Source organism: Schistocerca cancellata, chromosome 8, assembly GCF_023864275.1.
Source record: "Schistocerca cancellata isolate TAMUIC-IGC-003103 chromosome 8, iqSchCanc2.1, whole genome shotgun sequence".
NCBI classification, from domain to species: Eukaryota; Metazoa; Arthropoda; class Insecta; order Orthoptera; family Acrididae; genus Schistocerca; species Schistocerca cancellata.
In genome coordinates this window covers 92,526,636-92,543,893 of record NC_064633.1, presented here as the reverse complement: position 1 = coordinate 92,543,893, position 17,258 = coordinate 92,526,636, and the positions used below count along the sequence as shown (strand labels likewise).

The window sequence follows — 17,258 nt, the reverse complement described above, 5'->3', positions numbered from 1 at the left end:
GAACTGTTCCCGATAGTATATTCTTATTCTTCTGCTATTCTATAGTTCCTTCTCTATTCCTGGCTTCTTGCATATTTACCTCAGATGAAACAGTAGTTCATTTCATGCACAATTTATGGAAATGTTATCAAAACCTTCATGTGCCCTTCTTGCTATTTAAACCATATTTTGTACATTGAGAAACTGAAGTCTAGTGTTTTAAGTAGCAACTAATGAATAAGCAAAGTTAATGTACAGGTATTTTATTTCATATGGTAATACATATCTAAAAAGCAGCTGATTATTTAGCCAATATGAGGATAAGTATGTAGTCAAGGTGGCAGCAGAACTCCCACATGGAAATGAAGACTTAGTCACTGGTCACAGTTTGTATGTTTTTACCTGAACTTATGGAAATAGTGTGTTCCATCTATTAAATATGCAACTACATGCAATAAAAATTCCCACATTACTAGAATTAGCACATACTTATTAAATTCACACACATGTTAGTACATGGATTCAATAAATGATGTAGATACATACAAAAACTCCAATAGAAAAATATTATAGTCATAAAAAAGGAACTCTCTCTCTCTCTCTCTCTCTCTAAAATATATGCACAAATACACATTATAATACATATATTTGCAGACACTGGCAAAATATAAATAGAATTTTAATAATACAGAAACCCTATCATGATTCTGCAATGGAAATGTCCAGGGAATCTGTGGGAGTTTTTTCTGAGTTGCACAATTCAGCATATCTGTGAACTGTATTCACTTAAATATATGTATTGCTAACTGAAATACTATTTATAGCTAAAACCCAGTCTGTGGGAAATTTCACAACAGTCAAGTCTTTTTCTATCTTAGAATAGCATTACATTTATGCTTCTGCAAACAAAAGAAACCTTTTATAGTTGTATTAATAAAATTACAACTTCACTATTTCATCACTTCCTTCATTTTGAAGTTATTTTGTGCAATTCACAACATACCTTCAGTTCATAATAAACTTTCTAATCCTCAAATCACCTCAGAAATTTTTAGCATCCTAATAAAAGCACAACAGACTAGTTTATGCAGCAGCATCTGCTACAGACAAAGGAAGTTTGATGTGTCACATAATGCCACTTAATTTCCTTATCAATTATTATAGTAACCCACTCAATGTACGAAGCTTCTTGCCTGACCACCGAAGTTTGAAAGTCCATAGAGAAAAATCCAATAACTAAACTAATAGACACTGCTGACAATGGGCAGTGGTTTTTTTTAAAGTTATTGATTAACATATGATCTGAACTCACAATACTATCTTGGTGTTCTGCACCTACATTTGAACATCACATATATCTGAATTACAGAAATATGTAACTATTTTCTGATATAAATATTACTGTTCTTGGGGTACTTGTAGAAGAACAGTCCTTGTGCCACCAGCATCTGTTACATTTACTTTCACATCTTCCACAAGCTCTTCCAGCTTTTCTGCAATCTTTGAATTTCGAGTAAAGGATGAAGACCAAGAGTCATCCAAAGAAGTCATCATGTTGTCAACTTTATCTGCTAATAAATCAGGTGGTAAATCATTTTCACGGAAAAGAAATGATCGGGCACGCTTGGCAGCTGGAGGTTCATAGTCATGGTCTTCCATCTGGGAAGTTTCTCTGTTATTGGAGACATTATCTGCTGCATCAGTGCCGAGTTGTTCATCCTGTAAACCTGATGTCTGGAGAAGAGTTCTTGATCGACCTGTGAAGGCAATCATTCATATTGTTTCAAAGACAGGATGCACAAATCTCTACGCGTAAATTGAAAATAAATTTCCTATGTCAGCTTTCAGGTGATTTAAAATTGGCGGTACAATGAGAAACTCTTACAACTTTTTGTTCTACTCTGGCATCAATACACAACAACAACATTTCTTTTCGGTGTGTGACACAGTAACAAAATACAGAAAATATTCTAAATGAAATAATAAAAATGAGAGTCCATTTAGACCACTATTTTACATCTCTACATGACCGATCCAATGAACTTTCATCTTCAGAATGATATTACAGATTTAACAAGTTTATGTCGGCACTGAACCATCAAAAGCTCTATGAATTCTAAGACAATATACAGCAAATATCGTAAAATGAGTTTTTTAAAATATATTTGCTATCTGACTGCAAAATATCAAAAGCAGTTCACATACAAATGATAAATCTTGTTTTGAAATAAACCTTTTCTTCAGAAACTGAGAGAGATTCCTCAATAGTGATGCATTAAAGATAGAACATACAAAACATGCCAGTACTTACCTTTATCTGAAAGGAGAGATGAATAAGTTGGGGAATATCAAAAAGTAGTGAGGATGTGGTAGCAAATATATGGAGATATGAAAAATAAAACATGAATTACTTTCAAACTGAGCATGCAAAAGGTAGGTGCAAAGCATAAAAATTTCAACTGTACACAAATTCACTAGCACAAAGTACCATTTTCCACTTTATTCTCTTGATTATTGTTGGCCATCCTGCGTTTGTACATTAAATACCCACACATCACACAAAAAAGCATTAAAGCAGTGTGAAAACAAATATAGTTATCAATTTCTTAATGAGATATAAAACAAAACTAATGGCATATGAATGTTACATGGTTAGTGTGGAAGGTTTCTGTCCTCCTAAACATATTTTTAAGTGTGAAAGTGAATGAAAATGACAGAAAACCCAAAGAGCCAGAATTAAATATGCTGAACAAACACTTTGAACTTCAGAGACTAAAAGTTGCTCAAGCGAATTGTTAAAAGATATTGGCAGTCGCTAATCATGAGTCTCACTGAGAAATTACAGTGCAAATCAAGATCTGCCCTTATATTTATGATTGTACAATTTGAGAAGCAGACAGGTGGTTTTCACAATTGTAAATCATACTGGGCAATGCTTGGTGTCAGATTATTAATTAACAAATGTTGTCAACTGATCTTTCTTTGTTCCTGGAATCAACAATTACAAAAAAGGCAATACAAGTCCTCAGTAATTAAAAACGGACATGAATTCACTATACAGAGTATAAATAATAATTGTTTACAGCATATCACAGTGGTAAAGAGGACAGGTGAGGTGCACACCATGGTCAATATTTTCCTACTCTCTGATGGCAAACTATTGGTTCTAGATTAAAAAAAAAAAAAAATCAAGGAGACATTTTAGGAAAAGTGTTGTCGTTTAATTTCGCATTGGGACAAGTTTTCACAAGATGCCATGACTTTTGAGTTATTCAAGGAAAATGCATAAAAGTGGCCTTAAAACGCACACCTACCCCCACAGAACCTTCCCCCCCTCCCCCCGCCCCTCCCAAAGTCAATACTTTTAGTGTGCTGTTCATGGCTCTTACCACTGAACAAAGATTTGTGATCACACAAATTACTTCCCATAGTCGACCATTTTTGTTCTTCATTTTGTGAGGTATTATTACACCACTGGCTTAGCTGTGTACTTACAAACTGTAAAACTTATGTTTCTGTAAATTTTACCTCATAATTTTGTGAATTTTAACAGCTTAAAATTAAATCTTTTGTTTATCTGGCCCTCTTACTATGAAAGTATTGTGCTTGTAAGGGTTAAGTTGAGATCAAACTGCAAATGAAACTTGTTTAAGCATAACATATACAAAAATCTTTTTTCTTTCTGCACCCTCAGAGGAAACTTTATTAATTTAAAGTTAATGAAATAGCCAACAAGCCGGTGACAAAAATGAAGACAGAAAAGGCTGACTACAGGGAAAAAATTTGTGTAGTTACATACTTTTGAACAGTGGTAGGACGGAATGCCATGAACAATATACTAAAACTCCTATTCATTTTTTCGCTAGGACCAACAGAATATTGAATATCTCACATAGCGCACATGCACCAAAGCTTAGGTGGTTTGTGAAGGCCAATATGTGGTAGTTTCCAGACTTGATGGACCACAAGAGTCCTATATCAAATTATTTGGCTTCAATTCCTCTATGCTACTGCTGTTCATTGTAAATAATTGTTGCTTACACCCTATACCAGAAACAAAAAAGAAAAAGAACTTGTAGTCAGTCAGCAGTCACTAGAAAGTGACAGAAAGGAACACTAGCCACCACCCTGACTACGGTGCTCATCTACAGCATAAATTTTAAAAACAGAAGAGATTAAGATATCGATTCTTTTGTAGTTAAATAAAATTACTAGTTATGCTCTTTGGTAGGGAAGTTGGATAATAAAGTGAACAGCCCAAATTGTAATAGGACAAAAAGAGAAATGAACATTTAATTGATATGTTACAATGGAATTTTACCCCACATTTTTCACGAAGCTGTGCTCGTGACTACATGTTTGGCCATGTAATCTGAAGTTTCACATGTCAATCTGGTCAATTATCACAACTCAGCATCTTTACAGAAATAGTACACTCCTGGAAATGGAAAAAAGAACACATTGACACCGGTGTGTCAGACCCACCATACTTGCTCCGGACACTGCGAGAGGGCTGTACAAGCAATGATCACACGCACGGCACAGCGGACACGCCAGGAACCGCGGTGTTGGCCGTTGAATGGTGCTAGCTGCGCAGCATTTGTGCACTGCCGCCGTCAGTGTCAGCCAGTTTGCCATGGCATACGGAGCTCCATCGCAGTCTTTAACACTGGTAGCATGCCGCGACAGCGTGGACGTGAACCGTATGTGCAGTTGACGGACTTTGAGCGAGGGCGTATAGTGGGCATGCGGGAGGCCGGGTGGACGTACCGCCGAATTGCTCAACACGTGGGGCGTGAGGTCTCCACAGTACATCGATGTTGTCGCCAGTGGTTGGCGGAAGGTGCATGTGCCCGTCGACCTGGGACCGGACCGCAGCGACGCACGGATGCATGCCAAGACCGTAGGATCCTACGCAGTGCCGTAGGGGACCGCACCGCCACTTCCCAGCAAATTAGGGACACTGTTGCTCCTGGGGTATCGGCGAGGACCATTCGCAACCGTCTCCATGAAGCTGGGCTACGGTCCCGCACACCGTTAGGCCGTCTTCCGCTCACGCCCCAACATCGTGCAGCCCGCCTCCAGTGGTGTCGCGACAGGCGTGAATGGAGGGACGAATGGAGACGTGTCGTCTTCAGCGATGAGAGTCGCTTCTGCCTTGGTGCCAATGATGGTCGTATGCGTGTTTGGCACCGTGCAGGTGAGCGCCACAATCAGGACTGCATACGACCGAGGCACACAGGGCCAACACCCGGCATCACGGTGTGGGGAGCGATCTCCTACACTGGCCGTACACCACTGGTGATCGTCGAGGGGACACTGAATAGTCCACGGTACATCCAAACCGTCATCGAACCCATCGTTCTACCATTCCTAGACCGGCAAGGGAACTTGCTGTTCCAACACGACAATGCACGTCCGCATGTATCCTGTGCCACCCAACGTGCTCTAGAAGGTGTAAGTCAACTACCCTGGCAAGGCAAGATCTCCGGATCTGTCCCCCATTGAGCATGTTTGGGACTGGATGAAGCGTCGTCTCACGCGGTCTGCACGTCCAGCACGAACGCTGGTCCAACTGAGGCGCCAGGTGGAAATGGCATGGCAAGCCGTTCCACAGGACTACATCCAGCATCTCTACGATCGTCTCCATGGGAGAATAGCAGCCTGCATTGCTGCGAAAGGTGGATATACACTGTACTAGTGCCGACATTGTGCATGCTCTGTTGCCTGTGTCTATGTGCCTGTGGTTCTGTCAGTGTGATCATGTGATGTATCTGACCCCAGGAATGTGTCAATAAAGTTTCCCCTTCCTGGGACAGGACAATGAATTCACGGTGTTCTTATTTCAATTTCCAGGAGTGTATTACATTACTTGAAATATCAAGATGAAAACATGAAACAAATATGATGAAAGACTTGGCTGTGACTGAATCACTTGATGAAGATGTATGTAAAAGCAAGATATTCTCAGCTTTCAAATGAACACACACACACACACACACACACACACACACACACACACACGGCACTGTGTGAGGGGAGGGGGAGAGGCGCTCATACTTAAACTAGCCAAACAGTTGTACCTTGAAAGCTAGTAATATTTCTGTGTTGTTATACATGTGTGTGCACAATATGTAATTCAATTACAAGCACGTCATCGTCTTTCTTAATTTTGTTTACAAAAACAATACTCATGTGATCACTGCCGGTACACACCATTGCCACTCCATCAGTTTTGATCTTACGTGGATTTTAAGCTTGACACCCAAACATTGAATGATTCATCTCCTGATTCATTACTTAAGTTACCTTCATCAGCTTCTACTTTGCAATAGTTTTAGGAGTGTCAATGGCACAATAGACCCCTTAATTAAGTTAACTGCTTTTAAGCAAGACATGTCCTGAAAACAACCTACACTTGTCTACCTCACTGCTTCTGCTAGTAATATACATGAAGAGCCAAAGAAACTGGTACACCTGCCTAATATCGTGTAGGGCCCCTGCAAGCACGCAGAAGTGCCGCTACACGATGTGGCATGGACTCAACTAATGTCTGAAGTACTGGAGGGAACTGACACCATGAATCCTGCACAGGGAACCCCAAAAATCCGTTAAGAGTATGACGGGTTGGAGATTTCTTCTGAATAGCATGTTGCAAGGCATCTCAGATATGCTCAATAATGTGCATGTCTGTGGAGTTTGGTGCCCAGCAGAAGTGTTTAAACTCAGAAGAGTGTTCCTGGAGCCACTTTGTAGCAATTCTGGACGTGTGGTGTGGCATTGTCTTGCTGGAATTGCCAAGTCCGTTGGAATGCACAATGGACATCAATGGATGCAGGTGATGCAGACAGGATGCTTACATACGTGTCACCTATCAGAGTCGTATCTAGAGATATAAGGGGTGCCATATTACTCCAACTGCACATCTCACACCACCACAGAGCCTCCACCAGCTTGAACAGTCCCCTGCTGACATGCATGGTCATGGATTCATGAGGTTGTCACCGTACCCGTATACGTCCATCTGCTCAATACACTTTGAAACGAGACTCGTCCAACCAGGCAACATGTTTCCAATCATCAACAGTCCAATGTCGGTGTTGGCGGGCACAGGCGAGGCGTAAAGCTTCGTGTCGTGTAGTCATCACAGGTACACGAGTGGGCCTTCGACTCCGAAAGCCCGTATCGATAATGTTTTGTTGAATAGTTCGCATGCTGATGCTGATTGATGGCCTAGCATTGAAAACTGCAGCAGGGAAAGGGTTGCACTTCTGTCACACTGAATGATTCTCTTCAGTTGTTGTTGGTCCCACTCTTGCAAGATCTTTTTCCTGCCACACCAATGTCGGAGATTTGATGTTTTACTGGGCTCCTGATATTCACGGTACACTCGTGAAATGGTTGTATGGGAAAATTCCCACTTCATCGCTACCTCGGAGACGCTATGTCCCCATCAATCATGCACCAACTATAACACCACATTTAAACTCATTTAAATCTTGATAACCTACCATTGTAGCAGCAGTACCTGATCTAACAACTGTGCCAGACACTTGTTGTCTTATATAGGCGTTGCCCACCACAGTGCCATGTTCTGCCTGTTTACATATCCCTGCATTTGAATATGCACACCTATATCATTTTATTTGGCCCTTCAGTGTATATTTCACTATGAGATCAACCTGTGGGAATAAGCAAACTGAAAATATGCATTGAAACTAGGACAACCAACTCTATGGAGGCAGAGCGCATGTACTCAATACTAACAAAAATGGATCAACTAGATCTGAGCAAAGAGGAACACAAAATAGTTATGATCTGGACTTTGAATACCTTTTCCAGTAACTTAAATATCAATTATGTAAAAATAATTTGACAGAAAAAGTGGCACCAATGTCAAAATAAGGAAAAATAACTGGGAATCCACCGCCAAGAATGACATACAAACTTAATGACAGAAAATACATTCTACTGTAACTTCAAGTCCTAACTGTCAGTTCTAACTGAGCTTTTGTTGTTTCTTCTGTGCCTAGTTCTTTCTTATCTTTTTTTTCCTACACTGGTTTCAGTTACAGATAAAGGAGCTCCAATATCTGAATTCTAAAAATTTGTGTAATTCACCTGTAGTGACAAGTGTACATAGCGAAAATTAATGTGACGCCAAGTGTTCAAGTTGAAGAAATGTAATGCACGTTATTCGGTTTTTGCGTGACCATTAACATTGTTATTCTTTGTTTTTTTTTTCTCATTGCTATGTGTCTCCAGAAATATCACTCACTCACATTTTCCTTTATGCTGAGTTCGTTAAATGGTGGAAACAAAAAACTTGTTATAAGACCCAACGTTTATTGGTGACTCTGAAGTGATCATAAGATAACTACACCGGATACCACCTGAGTGTAAGAAACAACCTGCCATGCAACATGAACATGTAACAGCCACACCACATACTTCCTACTTGATTTACATAAAATACTAGACTTCACCAGCGGCAGCATCAACAACCGCAGATGACATGACAGTGAGCATGACAGTGAGCTGCATTGCAAAAGCCATCTCCACTCTAGCAATGAAATATGGTGCTTTGGTTCATGCAGCTGGAGAGCCAGTTTGTGCTGGCACATGTTATTGCTGCCAAGTCCAAGTATAGTTTCCTTCTTGCAGCACTAAACAAAGAAATGGCCACTGAAGTGCAGGATATTCTAGCCATGCCATCAACAACAGAACTTTATACAGCTCTTAAAAATGCACTGATCGAGTGCATACCACAGCCTGAAACTAAGAGATTAGTGAAGTTGCTGCGGACAGAAGACCTACGTGAATGCACACCATCACAATTAGTACATTGTTTATGGACATTGGCGAACAGCACACTCAACAATGATGGTTTGAAAATCATGTGGTTGTTGCATCTGCCATCAGATGCACAAAAGACATTCACAGAGTGTGTGAGAGGACTGGACATGCTGACTGCATTGTGGAAAGGTATCCATTTGCAAGTGTGGTGGCTGTCAGCCCAGAACCAGATAATGCCACTACAGTGACATTTACAATGTTTCAAGCACATCTGGCAGAACTTATTATACATGTTGCAGCTTTGCAGGTGAATAACAGCTGGCGACGACACTATTGTTGTCGCTCACCTTCAGCTACAAAATTATACTGGTCTCGTAGACTGTTTGGCAAAGAGGCAAGAAAGTGCAACTCACTGTGTAAAATGCACTGGGAAGTCGGTAATGATGGCGACTGTCTCTGCCGGAGAGGCAATCATTCTTGGTGGAGAAGACACATCCGTTTACCTTGTCATCCTCCTGCCTTGCTGCAGTCATGATGATTATCACCTGCTTGTGCCAATGCTTCCACTATTCAGTCTTAGGGAAAGGTGATGTTTAGCCCTCAACCTGGGTCTTCAGCATAGATTTGAATGGCAATTCATAGCATCCAATACTAGGAGCAGACTTCTTGTCTTTTTTCGGGCTGCTCCCAGATCTTGAACTCTGCCGTCTTCTGGACATGACAATCAGCCCATGCAGCCAGGGCCTATTTTGTCATTAAATGTGCTGGAGTACAAATGATAACAGGAGATTTGCAATGTATTAGATTACTTAGGCAGTTTCCAGAAATTATGTGACAGTCACCCATATTTGCACCAGTGCAACATAATACAGTGCACCACATATTGACAATGCTAGGCCTGCAGAGTCATGCACGACCATGACATTGGAAACCCCAAAAGTTCACAGCAGTAAAGTAAGAGTTTGCCATCATATTGGCACAGGGAATCTGCCTACTATCTAGTAGCAGCTGGCCAGACCATACAGTGCCAAAGAAAACTAATGCATGGTGTCCCTGCAGTGACTATTCTCAACTTAACGGACTACATCTGACCGATACCCTTTGTTGCAGATTGAGGACGTCACACATAATGTGCATGGTAAATGTGTCTTCTCTATGACACATCTGGAGTGTGCATTCTACCAAATACCGGTTGTACCAGAATACAATCCCAAAACAACCATGTGTGCACCATTTGGACTTTTTGAACTCATCGGGATGTCATTTGGTCCATGTAATGATGCATAAACTTCTCCAAGATTTATAAACGAATTGACTTGTGACTTTGAATTCTGCTTTGTTTACATTGACGATTTGTTAATAATGTCAGGGGTAGAACATCTACAACATTCACATAAGCCTTTCGGCTGTCTTTGTGCACACATTTTGCTAATTAATCCAGTGAAGTGTGTTTTCGGAGCAACAGATGTGCAGTTTCTAGGCCACACCATTAATGACCATGGAACATGGCATCCACAGGAGAGGGTTAAGGCAATAGTCAATTATCCACAGCCAGAAATAATATGTGAGTTATGTCGGTTTCTGGGAGTCACGAATTATTATTTTTACTTGATTTTAAACCATGGACTCTTAGCAGCACCACTAAACAAGTTCCTATAAGGGACGCATAAATACAGTGACAAAGTAGAGTGGACTGACTAAGCACTATCAGCTGTTGCTAAACTAAAATCAATTATTGCAGATGTCGAACTGTTGACATATCCAGTTCTGCAAGCACCTCCTGCCCTCACGGTTGACACTTCCGGGACAGCAGTGGGTACAGTGTTGCAACAGCAGATGAATCAATGTTGGCAGCTGTTAGCATTCTCTGGCACAGCAAAACTGGTCCACAAATGACTGAAGTATATGCAGCGTATGCTACCATTAAAAAGTTTTGACACATGCTTGACGTGCAACAATTCACCCTGGTTATGACCACAAACCTGTCATTTCAACAAAGGCTTGACAAAGCTTCACCATGCCAGTTCCGTTAATTAGATTACAATGGGCAATTCACAACCAACATTGTATGTATACATTCACAGGGAAAGGGATGTGCTGGCCAATGCCCTATCTCGCATCCAGGAGATTGCAAGCTCCATGGATTACAAAGCTCTTGCGAAAGCACAACTCAAATCTGGACTTACAAGAGATTTTAATGCAACCTTAAGCTCCTTGGATTACAAAGCATTCACAACAGCACAACGATTCGACCTAGACTTACGAGAGATTTTAACACAACCTTCCGGTCTACAATTATGGCACATCCAGCTACTGACAACAAATGTATGGATATACTGAGACGTGTCAATGTCAAGAGTATGCCCTTTTGTGATAACTGGTTTCTGGAAACTAGCCAACACTTCATTACATTAACTGCAACAGCAACACTACCAAATTGGTCAAATGAGCTTTTGTGTAGCCACATTTAAGTGCAGACTTCAAGACTTGTGTACATCAATGCACCACCTGTCAGTGCAATAAAATTACTCGGCACGTTCTTGCACCACTTGGTAAATTTCTACTGCCTAATCAACATTTTGAACACATATGTCTGGATATAATAGGATCACTGCCACCAAGCAAGAGTTTGCATACTGTCTTACTGCAGCTGATAGATTTACACACCAGCCAAAGGTTTTCCCCCTGGCAGATATCACAGCTGAGACAGTAACTACAACCTTTTTCCACAGGTGGATCACTCATTTCTGAGTGCTTTTATGAACCACTACAGATCATGTCAGACAGTTTGACTCATATACGTTCAAAGCTCACACCACACTATGGGGCACAAAGAGGATTAGAACCACAGCGTACTACCCAGCAGAAAATGGACTGGTGTAACGATTTCATCAATATGTGAAGGTGTCATTATATTGTCACAATTCACAGTGCTGGACAGAAACCCTACCCATCATTCTACAGGGCAGCCAGGCATCTGTAAAGGAGGATTAAGGGCCATGGTAGCTGAGATGGTACACAGGCAAATAATCTGCCCACTGGGCCAATTCTTCGGCAGTATTCCTAGTGAAATTATCAAATCATCAGGCTTCATTACTAAGCTATAGTCGCAAATATGGCAATTGCATCTGGCAGCTATGAGGACATCTCATCATCCACTTCTTTTCGGTGAGTTGTCAAAGGCAAGCTGGTTTTCATTCAACACAACACTGTGCATATGAGGGTATAGCAGTCTTGTCATCCATTTGTTTTCAGTGAGCTGTCAAAATGCAGGCGGGTTTTTGTTCGACATGATGCCTTCCACAAACCTTTACAGCCACTTTATAATGGGTCTTACAACATGCTCAGCACAGGTTACAAGCAATTTAAGTTACATACTGAAGGAATTCCAGCTGCAATTTCAGTCAACAGACTAAAGCCCATTTACTACACCACCTATACCAAATGGGGCAAAGCACCTATACAATTCAACATGGACACACCAACCCTGCACTCCACTCTGTGTCCCAGTGCAGGTGCATCACAACTGCTGTCGAGCAATGATGCTGGTAACACTTCAAGGGGCAAAACCAATCAAGTTCTTACATGGTTGGGTTGCCACATGTGATTCAACCAACAATACTGTTAACACTGGGGGGCAGGGGGACACTGTAGTGACAAGTGCACATAGTGGAATTTCTAGTGTGATGCAAGCACACCACCAGGGTCACAGAGTGGCCACAGCCAGTCACAGTGCACTGATGATGAGGGGCTGGTGTGAGGTAAGTCAAGTGCAGGAGTCCGGGGTTTGTGACTGGGTGAGGTCACAGCAAGCAAAGAGTGTGTTCCAAGTTAGAGGGGTGTAATACCTTGTTATTTGGTATTTGCATAACCATTAATGTTGTTAATTCTTTGTTACTATGTGTATCCAGAGATATCACTCAAGTATTAACTTATATCATTCACTCACGTTTTCCTATATACTGTGTTCACTAAATGTTGGGAATAAAAATCTTGTTATAAGACCCAATAAACTATTGTACTTGTGTTACTGAATATACTACTCTACTATATTAAGTAATCTATACTATATTAAGTAATCCACCTCCTTGGCTGAGGTTGCTAAACCATGCTTGTGAGGTGGTGCTCAATCTGGGGTTAAGTTAGAATCCTGGTGGTGGAAAAAATTTTCACTGCCAGTATTTGACTGGCACGGGGAGGACACGTGCTGGTGTAAAGCTCCTGATCGCCAGACTTTGAGCCAATGTCCCAGTTTACATACAATACCTCACCGCAGTGTCTCATAAAGTGGGGTATCTGACACTGCTGATGGTGAACCATTCGCTGGATGGGCATGTTACGCTATTTGTGAGGAGTTGGCTACGTGCCAGCACCAGGTTTCACACTCTCCCTTCTCTGATTCTCATCAGCTTCATACAGTACAAACATTACACTCCACTTCATTCTACACACCACCTACCTACATGCAGTATTACAAATACTGTAAAGGAGCATGTTGCAGATAAATAAAAAGAATAAATAATCTACATTAAGTATCAGATCAAAGGCAAGCACCATTCATTATTATTCTCTGATTACTTTATCATTGTGATACTGTCACCAGGAATCAATATAGGGCAGTCAATGAGTACTCAAAACAGAAGAGTGCCTCATAAAAGATCTGATTTTTCTGAATTTCTAGTGTGTTGTATGTAGGTGGTCTTTAGAGTAAAATCTAAGTTTTCAACCTTGGGAACCTTGTGCTAATTTGAAGGAAACCAAAAAACTGCAAAATTTGACACAATTTTCTTTTTTAAAAAATAATCCAACCCCTTCCCCGCATCCAATGTCTGATGCCAGAAAGAACTTGGACCTTTCTTACAGAACAGTAAATTTCTTTCATTTTACACTGGTTAAACATATTTCACACGAATACTTACTAGGATACACAGCTTCAGTTTTACAAAACTTTTAAAAGAATAGTGGTACACGCCTCTGATGGTCGACATTTATCAACCTGAGAAGCCCCTTGCCCCCCCGTCAATGGAATGTTCATTTCAGCTTGGGGTGATCAGGTCAGTTATGTTCTTGGAAGATTCAAAGTGGTTTGTACACTCCTCATACCATTCTCCATCACAGCTTGGACCGCTGTTCAAAATGGAGTAACTCCCCCAAAGTTCTGTACTCTTCAATGTCATGCAATTTCAATTAGCATGATATTTTTTTCCATATGTGCAGTACTTACTTGTAACACTACTTCAACCCCCTTTTGACAAGGGAAAAAGAAAGCTCCAATCTTTTATGGTACAACCCTTCGTTATCTGACTTTATTTTCAAACAGGCAAGTGTACAACATATCAAATTCTGAAGCAGGGGAAGCTTTCTTGTGACATTGTATGGTGGTGAGAAACATTGGATGATATTTGCTAACAACGATTCCCTAATTCAGCAGCAGAAATCCAAAATCCAACTTCCAAAACTGCTGCCCACTTAATAGGCCACCAATGCCATTCTTTTTATACCTTCCTAAACATGACTGGGTAATTAAAGATTCCATTGGTTTGGTGCATCTCTACCTTACATCTCTCAGACCCCTGTGACTGATCTCTCACTGTCAGTCCCTCTCCAACAAGCTCCAACCACCTATTCAGTATTTGTACTTAGTCCCATATCATTATTTCTTCTTTGAATCAATTTTCTTTCTATTTTTCTCTCCCACATTGTTTGAACTTTTGGTATTCTAATTAATGAAGAAGAAACAAGAACAACCAATGGCTCACTCACAGATGAATGCAGGCTGGTGCATAGGAACACATACAACATCCAAACACATCACTGGCTTTGGAGCTTCTCCGACTGTGGTCACAGGTAGGGGTGGGGGTGGGGACAGATCTGAGGCAAAGAGAGAAAAAGTGAGGGAGGAAATGGGGAGGCAGATGGCCCTCAATGACTGTTGGAAATTGCAATGTGAAGATTGCAGAGGAATGAGGTATGAGCCAGAAAATGTTCAGAGAGAGTGAGAGGGAAAAGAAGTGGTGCCAAGGGATTAGGAAAAGAACAAAGTAGTTGGAAGAGGAGGATGAGATTGGAGATTTGCAATTCACGTGAACTGGAGCTTGAGGGACATTACAAATGATACAGGTACTGAAATTTCTGCTGAAGTTTTCAATGTTGTAGTGTAGTGCATCTTCAGCAACAGGTGGTGAGAGTTTGCAGTTGGCCATAGTTTGGTAGCAGCCTTTCAAGCAGGTACACAGCTTGTTACCTGTCATAGCAACACGTAATACCGCACAGCAACTGTAGTATATCTGTCAATGAGATGGCTGCCTTAGACCCTACCTTCTACAAGCTAGTAAACATTTATGGCCCAGCTACAGTCAGAGGTGGTAGATGGGTATGTGAGATCTGTCTTGTGTTTGAGTTCTCCACATAAGAATGATTCGTGATTTGCAGGACTGATAACAGGAAATATATATATGGATGCACTAAGAGAATGTTGGTTGGATGGGCACAAGATAGCACTAGCTGGAGACAGGGTTTTGGTGGAAAATTCACTACACTGAGGCACAATGAGAGGTACTCAGACCATAGAGAAGATGTATTCTGGTGGGTAGCCAGTTTACAGTGGTGATGAGTTGTTGTTCATGGGGAAAACTGTATGGGAAATGGTTCTGGATTTGCTGTGCAAAATACTCCCTGCTTGTAAGATCCCAGCCAAGTTATCAACATATTTGCTTCCACTGTATAAGATTTTAGTGGAGAGATTTTTTTCACCGGAACTGAGCAAAATCTATCTAAATGGAGTTATTGTTGGTGGTCAGTGCATACGATAATGAACAGTTTTTATGGATAATGGAGACCAATGTCCAACAAAGCAGCATACTGACCTGAGAAGCGTCAGGTGAAGCAGTTTTGTAAGAGGGTACTGACGTTCTTCATGAAAAAGGAGAGGTTGCTCCTTGGGGTTCAAATATTAAATATCTGCACGAACAGAATTTTCTTACTCCTAATGCATTTCCTAGACAAATCACCTTCTTCCTGTCTGATTATACTAATCTGTCACAAATTAAAACACTCATTTGTCCTTCTTCAGTGTCTGAATTATGATCTATCCCTTCATCTCTCAAGTGCAGGTACCTCCTTACAGTCAAATTCTTAATGACAATCCTTTCTTGCTTTCCATTTTTTTAAAAAGAAAGACTTGCTCTGATAACTCGACACTGAAGCCAATAGGAAGCCATAACTATAGTGAATGACAGTGATAAGTTTTTGTGCACAAAGGAAGCAGCCCAGCCACTACATTACATGCAGTGAACAAAATGTCAACTTTACACATCCTGGACATGCCCACAGTTATACAAGCACCATAAAGCTGTGATTTTAAAAATATTCTTTGAACTGGGTGTATTTCATGGTTAGAAAATTGCACAGCAAAAGGAATGACAATCATGCAAGGAAAATAACATAAATTGAATCCTACCTGATGCAGGTGATGCTCCAATGTCAGAAGACAAGCCTGTAGTATCTTCAGACCCATCATCCGCCATGGACCGTTGTCCAAGTCGCAGGCTGGGTGCCATTATAAGTGCCATTGACATCATTAGCACCATCAGGCAAGTGGCAGGCTGCACTGTTTTTACAGAGCTGCGAGTCACCAGCGCTTGAAGCCTCCTTAGTTGAGTTGTCAGAGATTGATTCTGAGACTGTAATATCTTAATTTTCTTTACAAGCTCTATATTCTCCTCTGTGCACGCTTTCACCCTTTAAAAAAAAAAAAGTCAATTCTGTAATAAATGCTTCTGCTGTTTTTATGAAATTCATAAGTTTGAAATATAATTATAAGCTCAAAATGTGTCATCTTTTCATTGCATCAGTGTTACTGTTTATTATTCAAATAATAACATTTCTTATTTTTTTTTCTTTGTAAAGCTTAGTATTTTCCAGGTGCCAATAGCAAAAATCATGGCTGGAACAAAATTATCTGCTGTTCATCTATATACACTAATATTTCATGAGGATATATACAGAGAAGTGTTCTGCTAAAGTGCACGTCATTTATGTTGGCGGCCGAGTTTAGGTTCGTTCTGCGCATCTGACGTCACAAAACACAGTCAGCCAATGAACAGAGAACGACGTTGCCACATCTCGACTGAAGTGTAGAGCATGGACAAGTGTCTTCAGTTTTAGAAACGTTCAGTCATAAATAAAGTAATAGAACAAAAGCAATGTCTTGATAGCAGACATTCTTTTACATAAAGTTTGGAAAAAACATTCTTTATACCAATTGCTTCATATTATATTAATTAATTAAACCAAACAAGCAATAAGACTCCTAATTCAGGCGATAGCAAGGAAAGGTGTTTGTATCACTCTCACGAACCGCTTTTTCGCAATAAAGAACAGCGGTAATTGTTTATTTCCTATTGTACTTCGACGAAGCGTGAGTTAATTCATAGTCATACCAACAGTATTCGTCAGTATTTTGCGCGACGTGCTATAATCCT

General features: G+C 40.6%; 1 protein-coding gene across 1 annotated transcript in view; it reads right to left on the bottom strand.

Moving 5' to 3' along the window:
- Positions 1 to 226: 226 nt before the first annotated feature.
- LOC126095125 (cyclic AMP-responsive element-binding protein 3-like protein 2) overlaps positions 227 to 17,258 on the bottom strand; it is a 75,667-nt gene continuing 58,635 nt past the window's right edge. The window contains exons 5-6 of the mRNA XM_049909833.1: positions 16,235 to 16,515; positions 227 to 1,736 (exon numbers count right to left, since the gene is read on the bottom strand). Coding sequence (XP_049765790.1) covers positions 1,378 to 1,736; positions 16,235 to 16,515 — 640 coding nt within the window. The 3' untranslated portion in view covers positions 227 to 1,377. The remainder of the gene's footprint in view (positions 1,737 to 16,234; positions 16,516 to 17,258) is intronic.